The 12,448-nt window shown below is 39.8% G+C and overlaps 2 protein-coding genes across 2 annotated transcripts; one reads left to right on the top strand and one right to left on the bottom strand.

Annotated features, from left to right (window-relative positions):
• The first annotated feature begins 3,448 nt into the window (after window positions 1–3,448).
• LOC109140665 (trichohyalin) lies at window positions 3,449–5,147 on the top strand. The gene has a single exon (XM_019268128.2). The coding sequence runs from the start codon at window positions 3,534–3,536 to the stop codon at window positions 5,097–5,099; it is 1,566 nt and encodes a 521-aa protein (XP_019123673.1). The 5' UTR covers window positions 3,449–3,533; the 3' UTR covers window positions 5,100–5,147.
• An 837-nt stretch (window positions 5,148–5,984) lies between these two features.
• fblim1 (filamin binding LIM protein 1) lies at window positions 5,985–12,343 on the bottom strand. Its single transcript, XM_019272711.2, has 8 exons — window positions 11,799–12,343; window positions 11,080–11,440; window positions 10,152–10,318; window positions 8,317–8,410; window positions 8,037–8,206; window positions 7,352–7,530; window positions 7,024–7,144; window positions 5,985–6,906 (listed from the first exon to the last, which is right to left on the bottom strand). The coding sequence occupies exons 2-8, from the start codon at window positions 11,414–11,416 to the stop codon at window positions 6,796–6,798; spliced, it is 1,179 nt and encodes a 392-aa protein (XP_019128256.2). The 5' UTR covers window positions 11,417–11,440; window positions 11,799–12,343; the 3' UTR covers window positions 5,985–6,795.
• Between the last annotated feature and the right edge of the window lie 105 nt (window positions 12,344–12,448).

Raw genomic sequence — 12,448 nt, 5'->3', positions numbered from 1 at the left:
GTGACGAATTATGCACACAACAACAGGATCAAACTGCAAGCCCGCGATGTAACCCTGATGGCCAACTACTTAATTATGAAGACTTTCTTACACAGAAGGCATTCCCTGTAAAATTTAAAGAATTTAGCTCAGTAATAAATTCCATAGAATTGATGAAAATCAGAATGAAACATACAATTATTAACAGTCTTTATATAAATGGTGTTGACATCCTGAGTAAAACATGCACTAATAAACATATCCGAGAACTTTGCATCAATCCAACACTGCCAATTTGCTGTATATACTGTTGTACAAATTATTATTTACTATTGCTATTTTGATATTTATTATGTATAGTTTGTTCTTTATATTTTTATTCTTATGTTGTCTCTATCTATCTATCTATCTATCTATCATCTATCTATCTATCTATCTATCTATCATCTATCATCTATCTATCTATCTATCTATCTGTCTACCTACCTACTACCTCTACCTACCAGATTACTACTATCTATCTATCTATCTATCTATCTATCTATCCTAACTAGCTATCTATCTATCTATCTATCTATCTATCTATGAAGACTTTCTTACACAGAAGGCATAATTTAGCTCAGTAATAAATTCCATAGAATTAATGAAAGGCTATAAAAATAATTAACTATTAACATTCTTTATATAAATGGTGTTGACATCTTGAGTAAAACATGCACTAATAAACATATCAGAGAATGTTTCTACAGTGTTAAGGAAATTACACCTAGGTGAATTTTTTTTTGGAATGCTATTTTTATGGATATTTATTGGCATAAAGCTTGGCTTGTTCCTTCTAAATTCTGTCAGAGAATTACATTTAAAAATACTACATAACATACCCATCTAAAGCAAATATATCAAAATTCCTTGACATCGATAACAAATGTACTGAAGTGGCTGAAGGAGGGAACTAAAATGCATGACGGCCTACAGAACTGCAACCCTCTTCCCTTAGTCTTCCCTCTTTAAAGTTTTATGTGGTTTGTCATGGTGCTTTCGTTTACTGAAAATTATTTTGAACTGAATAACTCAGTACTGAGAAGTGTGTATAATCAGTAGTACAAAAATATAAATTATGATCTTTTTTGTGTCTTTTGTTATTATTATAACACATTCACATCCCTGTACATCAAAAGTGAACTGAAACAATCTCTCATTTATTTTAATTATCTTTCACTTGCAATATGCAATACTGCAATACTAAAGTTTTATCACAGGAGGGCGGTATTACAATGCTATATAAATATGTGAAACCTTCGCTATCAAGATTCTGCAAGGAAAGAGTCACAAATCAAAACATCAGAAAACTAAATAAGTATGTAACTCCTGCTTTTTGTGACAACCGTTCCCATTACAGATACATGGATATATATGTGCATCTTCGCATGATGCTACACACCACATGTGTAATGTGATGGTATGTATTAGTGCATGTGACATGATGGGTAACCTGCACATTTGTGAAGGCTTTATAGGCTATTTTGGAGCAACATATACTGCCAAGAAGTTTCTTTCAGGGACACCTCTGCTTACTTCAACAAGTAAAGCAGGTAAGTAAATAATTCTGGGTGCTAAACTGACCTGCCAGCAGTCCTGATTCGTCACCTATTGTAAATGTTTGGTGTATTATGAAACGCAAAAATATGACAAAGGAGTCCCTGAACTGTTGAGCAGCTGAAATCCTACATCAAGCAAAAATGGGAAAACATTCCACTTTGAGGAACTTGCAGAGCATTTTTTAAAAATAGCTGATCTGCAGTTATATGGGGTAGCGTGTCCATACACTGAACACAAGTATTTAACTTCCACAATAGGTACAGACAATGGCAGAGCCTCCAAGATCCTGTTTGTTGTTTAATGCAACTTCCCCTGAACTTATCTTTAAGACTCCAATTTAACCCCTCATTGGGTCAAAGGTCAATGTCGTAAAACTGTCATACTGAGTTTGATGAGAAGTTTGGAGTGTATCTTTCTAACAAGATCTGTACAACTGAAAGAAAAGGAGCCGCAGAAAAAAGAGAGGAGGGGTGGTGGCCTTCAGAAGACCGTTATCACAGCGGATATCCATCAGCTTTACTAAAACAGTCTTGATACTAACTTGTAACTTACTGTTATTAACTTCTCCTACAATAAATACAGACAATGGCAGGGCCTCCAAGATCCTGTTTGTTGTTTATTGCAACTTCTTTATGACTCCAATTTAAACCAATATATTACGACGGAGTATTAGGGCCACATTTAAATACATTTTTTTTTAAAGAATTAATTACGAGATTAAAGTCGTTATTAAAAATGGCGGCGAGAATTAATTACGAGAATAAAGTCGTCAATATTCTATCCTGTTGTTTTAGAGGAGGACAGTTGTTAAAATGAGGGCCGTGGAGCATTTCGTGGAATTGTACTTTAGCATATGTAGGAGCCAGATTGGTGATTTTCTGTGTTCATGAGTGTTGTACACATTTGTGCCAGTAGGTGGAAGTATCTTATTTAGGCTTTTTTTTTTTACTGTTTTTACTACGTTTTTTTTTTTTAATGCGGCTTCCACCTGGACAGCTGCCTTTGTTTACTCCGGAGACGACCAGCTGTTCGATTGGCTCGATTAATCTGTGGCCACCACGAGTCTTTACATAATTACTCTCTCGCTTATCTGCATGTAAACAACAAACTAACCCTTAAAAAAAGTTACAAAAAAACGGTCACGTCACGGGGCTGCCAGGCCTGTGTGTCAGACCTGCCGATACAAGCGAGAGTTTATTTTATAGGTATATAGGTAGATGGGTTAATCAGCGCAGGGGCGCACGCTGGGGAATCCATACGGTTTTTGACCGAGCCATGGCGTGTAAAGCCGCAGCTCAGAATTGTGTGTTATTGTGAAAGTGAGTACTTTTGAGTCGGCTGTGTGTAGCCTAATAAACCTACAACATATAATCAGTAATGCTTGGACATTGGCTGTGTTATGCATTTACACCTGCATGCACCTACACTGGCACGCGTACAAGCCTTTTAAACCACCAGCATGATAGTGACAAAGGGCCACTATAGCATAGGTTTCACAAACAAGGAGATACTTAAACTTTTGGCACATCGGCATCACATAGTTACGATGGAGTATTAGGGATATATTTAATAACGACTTTATTCTCGTAATTAATTATCGCCGCCATATTTAATAACGACTTTAATCTCGTAATTAATTCTCGCCATATTTAATAACAACTTTAATCTTTTACAACTTTTAATATATATATATACACATTTTGAAAAAAAACACTTTTATTTTGAAAAACAAAACTTTTATTTTGAAAACATCAACAGCAGACTTCAAGGCATATCATGACGTCATCAATTTAAAAGTAAACATCACGTGGCCTGATGACGTCAGATTTGGAACCCTTTGATGTTGCTATGTTATATATATACCCACACACTGAGAGTTTCAACACAAGACACAAGTAACATACACAGAAGGCACACACGAGACACAAATAACACAGGTACAATATACGAACAAAATGATGGCATCTTCCAAACGAGATCCACACAACCACTACATGGAGGAAAGAGAAGCCTGGTGTCCGGAGAGAGTACTCCTGAAGGCCCGCTGGTTCAAAAATCACGATGGTAGTTGTGAGATCCCACTGAGACAACCTAGTGAGGATCATTCTAGGGCAACTGATATCCATCAGCTGTACCAAAACGACATGGCCAGGGACCTGAACATCAGAGTCCATAACAAGGTCCACTGCGAGAGAGTAAACAGCCGGCTGATTGAACAAAAGAAAGCAGAACAGGAAAGGGCCAAACAGGAAAATTTTGATTATGAAAACATTATTCGGAAACAAAATGAAGAAGATCAGGTAAGAGAGCATCAGAAGCTTCTGAACAAAAGACTCAGAAACCAGTCTCTAGCTCAAGCTCAACTCAGACAAATTTCTGAAAAGGAGCTTAAGGAGACGAGACAGAAACATCAGAAGCTGAAAGAGCAGGCAATGTTCAATGAGAGGATGGCTCGAGATGCCCAGGAGCTCAGCCGTCGGGCAGTAGAAGCAGCCCAGAATAAGAAAAAGCAACTGAGAGCTCGTGAGGAAGAAATCCTTGAAAAAAGACTGGACCGTGAGAGAGAGGCCCAATTAAGGCAGCGAGGGGAGCAGAGAACCGAGCTTGCTCGTCTTGAATTGGAGGAGAAGAGGCACCAAAGGAAGACTGAGCAGGCCGAGAAGTTCAGGCAGCTCCAGATACCCAAACAGATTGTTTCCGACCAACTGGCTGCCTTTAAAGACGAGCAGGCTATTAACGTGTCTCTGAGAGAAAGGCAGAGACTCGAAAGGGATGAGGCTTTAATTGAGGCTGGACGTGCAAAGCATCACGCAACAGAGGCGGAGAGGAAGGCTCAAGTACGTGAGTCCATTGCAGCCCACAGACAAAGTGTGATGTGGGAGAAGGACAACAAGGAAAGAGAAGAGCGTCAGAGGGCTGTGGAGGAACGCAAGGCTGAAATTGCGAAACACCGGCTTTTCTTGGAGCGCCAGAGATTGAGGGCTCAAGAAAGCAGAAACAAACACACGGAAATGGAAAGTTACAATGAGATGATGGCGTCTGCAAAACGTGCTCGCCTTGAGCAGAAAAGAAAGGAAGAGCACGATGCTGTAGTCAGGAAGGCCGAGAAGGAACAGCGAAGGGACGAAAGACTCCAGCAACATGTTGCTGGGGAACTTCATAAGACCACAGAGGTGCTTCGCCAACACCGTGGCAGGGTCACCCAGAGGCCCTCCCACAGACTCCCGCCCTTGCACCTCCAACCCTGTCCTCCCACACATGTCCCCGAAGCGAGCCCTATCCACATCTCTGCCACCGCCATCCACCTCCAGCCCCGTCCTCCCACGCACGTCCCTGCTACCACTGGACAGTTCCTACGTTTTAACAATCAGGGGTCCAATTATACTGCAGCACTTACAAATGAGCAACTGCCCAGATTAGACCGGCGAGGACAGCGTTGTAACCGCACCACAGTCAGTTATCCTAAACAGACAGGCCGGCACCAGGCATCCTCCTCATACTCCCGCTTCCCCCCCATCTGAATACATGTGGACACACACACACACACACACACACACACACACACACACATAGATGACAGGACTGCCAGGTTCTGGTTCAGGTCAGACCTGTGTGCATCCTGTCTTCATATATGTTAGGGTTTTCTCCAGGTGCTCTGGTTTCCTCCCATGGATATATCCACAAAACCCCCCAGAAATAATCGATTCCCCTCCTAATCATGTCACCATCAGTAAACATTTGGATCACATTAAAAAAAAAAATCAGAATCATAAAGTTTTATTTATTTATCTCTCTCTGTCAATAACAAGAAATGTACATTGTACAATTTCCCCCCACTATTTTTGAATAATAATAAAAAAGAGATAACTCCACCATAATCATCCCTGTTTTTTTAATCTTAAGGATACTCTAAGATTCTGTTGTGAGAGTGAATATCACCCACAGTGCATCATGGAAAGTGACAAAGACAGTAAATGATTTTAAATAATTATAATTTAAATTATATTAAGGCTTAAGCTTATGCAACATTAACATTACCTGATAATAGATTCTCATAGACAGTGGTGGTTGTTTTACAATGAAGACAACAACTCCTGTTGTGCTACACCACATCAGCAAAATATGTCTTTTGTTATTGTTTTGTTGTGACAGACCACTAGTGGCAAAAATGACAGTGCTTTTAATAATTAATCCCTCATTGGCCTCCTGATTTAAAAAGTCAAATGAAGCACAGGTCAGATGGAGGTGGGGGGTTGCAATCCACAGCTCCACCACTAGATGCTACTAAATCTTACACACTGATCCTTTAAGATTAGACAGAACAGATCACAGGCTCGCAAATCGACATTGCAATATTTACCGTAAAATCACAAAAGAAATGAAGCGTGATGAATGAACAACGTAAATGACATTTTCCATAAAATGTTTTAATAAATGTTTTTGATATAGAGAAATATAATTCCACAAACATGTCATTTTGAGATACAGGACATAAATAATAAAATAATTCAGCTGGGATCTGGATGTGTCTCTAATATCGTAATGTCAAATCAATGTGAATAGTTCTATTGTTGAGGCAAAAGAGGCCCTGTGGTCCACTGAAGATCTTTTGAAAGCATCTTCAGGTTTTGGTCCATAATGAGTTCTTTAGGATGTGATATAATTGTATTAAAGCTCTTAGATCTGTATTTAATATTGAAGCTTTTTGCCACTAATGTTGTGTTACACCAGCTGCAGGAGAAGAGCAAATTTGTCTTTGCGATTTGCTGAGCTGAATGAATGTCAAGTACTTGATTGACTTAATAAATGCCTCAAGATAAAATATATTAGTTTACTTTTATATAAATGTTTTTTTTTATATAGTTTTATTTCTATATAAAGAATCAATGTGACTGAGAAACAGTATACTGATTGAGATTTACAGAAATGTTGGTCATGTGTTGTTTTAAGTCTGGTGCATAAATATATTTGGTGCATTTTGTAGAGTTTATGGAGTGCAAAATGATCAAGTATAAAAGAAGAAGAATATGACAATCTTCAGAAAGCATGATATATTGTAAAAATATATATATATGTAGCCATATTTCATTATTGGAAAATAGATGTGTGACGTTTGTATTCAAGAGTCTTAAATGCACATGCAAAGTCTCTCCCATCTCTCTGAGCTGGACTCGTGGCACAATCAGTTACAGTTCATCCGAGGTTACAAGGCCAGTGTTAGAGCTGGCCGGAAGCCAGGCTCAGGTGGCAAGATTTGCAAAGCATCCTCCCATCCAAAGGATAGCAGCCGTGTTCGTTTGGTTCAGGAGAGAGCTGGATGACACACACCTGCAGACAACATGAAAGAAGACTTATTAACTGATGCCGATTAGTATTTGTCTGTGTGTTTGCTTACTTGTTAGAGTTTGTCTTTACAGTTTCACTGTCTGCTCACTGAGCGCCTACCTCACATCTGTAGCAGTTCTCATGGTAGGAACGTCCAAGGCATTCAACATTATAGCTGTCAGTACCGTCTTCTTTTGGAATGATTAGCTGTTTGCAGGCGTTACACATTGGAGCATACTTCCTGTATGGATAACATTTGAGAGGAAATAAAATATTAGACAAAGCAAGAAAACGTTTGTAGAGCAGCTTTCAAACATAGAGATAAAACTGTTATACACAAAGTCAATGACATTTAAAAGTCAAATAAACAGAAAATAAAAGCAATTAATATCTCTCCTCTTTGGAAGAATGTGTTTCATGCAAGGCTTTTATTTTTTTACTCTCATACCTGTAATAGTCCTGGAGGCAATACACTTCTCCGACTTCACCCTGAGCAAAGGCTTGCTCTCCAATTTGTTGTTTACATGTTGTACAGGTGAAACAGGAAAGATGGTATGCTCGCTCTAGTGCACGGATCACATGATCTGTGATAGCCTCGCCACACGCCCAGCAAAGTTCCAGACTGGCCTATAAGAGACAGAAATACACGGTAAAATGTTTCTGATACCAACAAGATACCAACATTATATATCTATAATATATCTATCTCATCTGAATGATTGCTCGCCATTATCCAAAACATGGGATTACATGTTTGAATTGTGATTTTTCCACTTTCACGTTGGTTTCCATTAATTTTTGTGACGATAATAACACAGAGGCCTGAAACTTGGTTGAGATAGGTAAGCCATCGGCGTGAACATTGATAATACTTTTATTTTTACACTATAGTCTACACACTTGAACTCAATCTCCAGTTATAACTACATCACACAACAACAACATAGTACTAACACTTAAAACAGGTGACACAATGAAGTTAATGTAAAACATTACAGCAGTCTTTAGAAGACAGTTGGCAATAATGTAAAGCCTACATGACATAGAGTAAATGATGCAAAACGCTGGTGTAGTTCTTTATAAATATTTCCAGCCTTGATAACATCCTCTAGTGGACGCTGTGTTGACTTTACCTGGTAGCAGTCTTCACAGAGTGGGATCCCGGCCTTGTTGTAATACTGTTTACCAGCCAGGGGAATGTGACAAGATCGACACTGGAAGCAACCGTCATGGTACGTCCTGTTTAAGGCCTCTATCGCAGGTTCAGAAAGAGCCACAGGTTTCCGACAGAAGCCACACACCTCTGCATTGTACACAAACATATAATGTCAAATAATAATAGTAATATATGCATTGTCAATGAGGAACCGTTTAAAGCCTGAGTGGTGAATGTGTAAATAGAGATCATGTTACCTTTACTCTCCAAGCTTGTGTCTTGGCCATTTTTATGGATCCCATGGGATTGTTTATCTTGTTTTAACCCACTAGATGGTGTGCTTGTTTCCACCTTTAAATGTAAAGCACATTGTTAATGTAAAACTAAACTTTGAACTGACGTGTTTAGTGCTGGAAGGCGTAGCTCTAAAGGTTGCAGGCTGAAACACAAGAGTCATCCGACAAATTAGAAGCTTATTGTATGAACTGCACACCATTGTCGTCTTTTCAGGGTGCTTCTGCCTTGTTAATCAACTTCTATTAATTAATAGAAACATAATATAGATACAGATACTTTTAACTCTGAGACATTTCCATGGCTGAATGAGGAGAGCTGAGGCAGCACCCTCTGAAATTTAGAATAATAAAAACTAATCAATCAAACTTCTAATTCATTTCCCCCTTTTTTTACAGCCATATTTATCCTAATTTCCAACTCTGATTAAGGCAAGACAGGTTGGATCTGTCACACATTAGCACACTGAGTTTCCTACTGAAGTAAGGGTACATGGTCAGACAGACCCAGAGAGTTAAACTCATCAGCCAGCTACAGCTAGAGTACATAAGGTAACATATCCAGTGATATATATAGGCCATTACTACAAAAGGATGTGTGATTATAAATCTAAGAAAGGAAATTATAACTAATAACTTCAAGTTTGCTCTGATATTTTGAGTACTGTACTCTCTCGGCCAGTCACAGGTGTCTCATATGAACGGGTACATTGCTGATTAAATGAGTTCAGTGCTCCTGTCTGTGTTGTAGTAAGTTGGTGTTCATGTTTGCTGTCTGCCTGTGAAACTAACGTAATATTGTAATAAACTGACTTTATCAATTTAAACCTTGAACATTTCCCCAAACTGGAAATCTATTTTAAACCTAAAATAAATACGAGATGCTTGTTAAGTAATTACAAAACTGAAAGGTTTGAGGTTGTGATGGTTCCCTGGGTAATTTGAGTGTGTTTCCATGCCCAGCTGATTGTATTAACCTGGGAGTGAGGGAGAGTATAAAGCTCCAATAACTTGTCTTTCTCTGTCTTTCTCTCTGGCAGGCTCCACTCACCTCTCGAGGCTGCGTCATGTTTTTTTGGTTTCTTTCTTTTCATGGCACACAACACCTCGCATCTACACATTTTCACTCATGCATACACGCACCTTCACCGCTGATTGACTGATTAACACACCCCATTGTTTCTTTGGCTTGTTTTTCCTTATAATAAATTACTATTAATTTTGCCCTTCAACCCGCGTCTCCCTTTGTGTTTGCCATGGCTTCAGAGCCGGGTCATGACAAGGTGTACAAGTGATTTCCATTAAATCCCCATAAATCCAACACAGTCAAAACACAAACAATAATTGGATAAAACATTGGATATATTATATAGGGACACACTTGTCGAATATGACAAGAAAGGGAGAGTCTGCATATTGTCAGCACCTCCTGCTGTAACTCAGCTCACCGTTCTGATCTGCTCTTTTATTGTTTCTGCAGAGACAAATATATCAGCAGTTTGAAAAGACATCAGTTTGTGAAGGAAAAATGTGTACAGTTCATAAAGTGTTTTTGATGATTCAGTCATATCTAAAAGACAGCTGTTTTTCTTTTCTTTCATAATGTGTTGTGCAGATGATTCTTTACAACCACTGCACAACATAATACTGTATCTGTGGAAGTTGTGGAAACTTGTAATATATCACTGTGGGAAAAAATGCCTCATCTGCTTCAACTGAAATTTATTGAGGAAAATTTGGATTGAGTGTTTAAAAATCACATTTAAGTGATGCAAATATAGGAGAGAGTTTCTGCATACCTCTCTGTTGTAAACTGGCTCGTGGCCTGGGGTCAACGGGTGGGAGGGAGGCGTCTGGACAGGAGGAGGTGGTGGAAGTGCTGCTTCTTCAGAGAGTGGTGTTCCCGGAGATGAAGGCAGTGCAGCAGGCGGAGGAGGAGAAGGAGGGGGAGGAAGAGGGAAGAGCTCTGTTTGACAAGAAAAAAGATTTATTTTAAGCCATTTTGTCATAACTTCCATGAAAAATTTGTTTTTTATTCAAGTTTCCAGTAAGCTCTGCAATCTCCTGAAATTCAGGATAAGATTAATATGAAACCCAACAAAATATATCTAGTACATATGCACATACACATACACATAGAAAACAGTATATAGGTTGATATTACATGTTGTATAACCAGGTTGTGGGGTTGTGTCTTTTCTGCATGTTTCAATCTGCCTACATTACCCATAACACAATTCAACCGCTGACAGTTTTATAGGAGTTTCAAGTGTGTTCTGCAAGTAGAGGCCTACAGATTTCTGGTGACTCTGCACTTTGAATGACTCAGCAGAGCAAACTCTACGTGACATCACTTGAGGACATTTATCAGACTTCACAAAGCTCCCCATGGATCCACAAAAGGCTCAGCACACCGTAGTAGTATTCCCCCAAGACACTTTGATATGTAAAATCGGTTGAGTTCCACTCTAAACAATATCAGACGTCTTGTAATAAAGATCAGGAAAGCAGTCAGATTTAATTTGTATCTGGGGAAGACTGCAAAAAGAGCAGTGACGTATGATACATGGTTTTGGGGGATCTCACCACCTCAACATTCAAAAACAGGGTTTCTGAAGGACAAATCCAAAACATATGATAAAGGTCAACCATGCCATGATGGTCAACCATTCCACTTCTGAATATATTTCAGTTTTGTATACATTTTGTCATGAATACTTGCATCACCTTTGTCGTCTTCTTGTAGCTTTCCTCTGCTGAGTCCAGGCTGGGCAGGTTTTGGACTCTGAGGGTCTGAAGCTTGAACAGAAGCCCTCGCGTGAGTCCGGCCTTTGCTGTCTACACCGCCATGAGACTCAGACTGTGAGTGTTCCTCTTTCTTATGTCTTAGGGACGGGATGTTGTCACTTGGGCTGACTCGTACAGCGGTGTGCTGCTTGTCTCTAGCCGGGGCACTGTGGGCCTGGAGGGCGGGCTGCTGCTGTGTCACAGTGGCTCGGTGAGGAGACGCCAGAGTGATGAAGAAAGAAGACACCATCCTTTTTTGTGGAGCTGCTGATGCCATGGCTGTATAAAACCCACATATAGCCTAAGAGGAGGACAGAACAATTATAACAGAGTCGACTCAAGACTGCTCAACATTTAACGTTTTACAAAAACGCATCACAGACTCAACACAATACTTGATCTTTCAAAGCAACCCTGGAATATAATAAGAAAGCGTCCTAATACTGAACATGACAATTCATCCTTATCATCTCTTCTAAGAGTAGACGCCCTCAAAGTCAACTTTGTGGGAGAGCTCACTCTCACTTTAGAGAGGTAAGTTCACACACTCACAGCTCTTATTACCCATGATGAATGGTTTTAGAGGCAAAAAAGCACAAATGTGAATCATCTGTTTCCTTTAAACCCACTCACTCTGGCTGTGAGCTGCCATTACATACCTGGGAAAAACAGTGGTTTGAAGACAGCTCTGCCTTTTCTTCTTTCTCCTTCCCTGTTCTGTATCTCAAAACTTCTGGTTTGTTTTCCCTCCTGTAAGCTGCCACTGAGAGAAGACTTTACTCCGGTAGAGAGGGCGACTATCAGCAGAAGGCCACTCCTTTTCCTTCTGTACCTCCCTCCCCAACTCTCTGGGCCGTCGACCCCTCCTCCTTCTCTGGCTGAATGACAATACCACCTCCCTCCCAACCGTAAAAGGTGAACAGTTAATCTCGGGCAAAGTGCAGTAAAAAAACATGACACATTCGCCCACTATGAAAACTTGGCAGGCGCACGCACACACATCCACTCATACTGGCATGCATGCACATAGACACACAGAGAAAGGCATGCAAAAGTTGGGCAATCTAAACCAAAGCCACACACTCTGACTTTTTACAAAGGCAATATTCAGTATCATAAAGTATCTCATAAGGTTTTCGCCCTTAAATAGACAGGCAGAGACGCACAGCCACCTCCCACTTCTTTATCTTTTTGCATGCCAGCAGGATGTGACTGTACCTGCCTTTTCTAGCAAATCTCTATCTCAAACTGTTCTCTCTCTCTCTCTCCTGTGCAGCTCTGCCTTATTGTTCTGTTAGCTTTATTTTCC

This window comes from Larimichthys crocea, chromosome VI (assembly GCF_000972845.2).
Source record: "Larimichthys crocea isolate SSNF chromosome VI, L_crocea_2.0, whole genome shotgun sequence".
NCBI lineage: Eukaryota > Metazoa > Chordata > Actinopteri > Sciaenidae > Larimichthys > Larimichthys crocea.
Note: the sequence above shows the minus strand (reverse complement) of the source record. Positions and strands in the feature narration are given on the sequence as shown.

Bases quoted from the DNA above. Each gene is read 5' to 3' on its own strand.
- LOC109140665 (XM_019268128.2), top strand. From the start codon at position 3,534: ATGATGGCATCTTCCAAACGAGATCCACACAACCACTACATGGAGGAA.
- fblim1 (XM_019272711.2), bottom strand. From the start codon at position 11,416: ATGGCATCAGCAGCTCCACAAAAAAGGATGGTGTCTTCTTTCTTCATC. The intron at 8,411-10,151 runs GTATGCAGAAAC...TTACATTTAAAG, and splicing joins AGCCAGTTTACAACAGAGAG to GTGGAAACAAGCACACCATC. The intron at 6,907-7,023 runs GTAGGCGCTCAG...TGTTGTCTGCAG, and splicing joins AGAACTGCTACAGATGTGAG to GTGTGTGTCATCCAGCTCTC.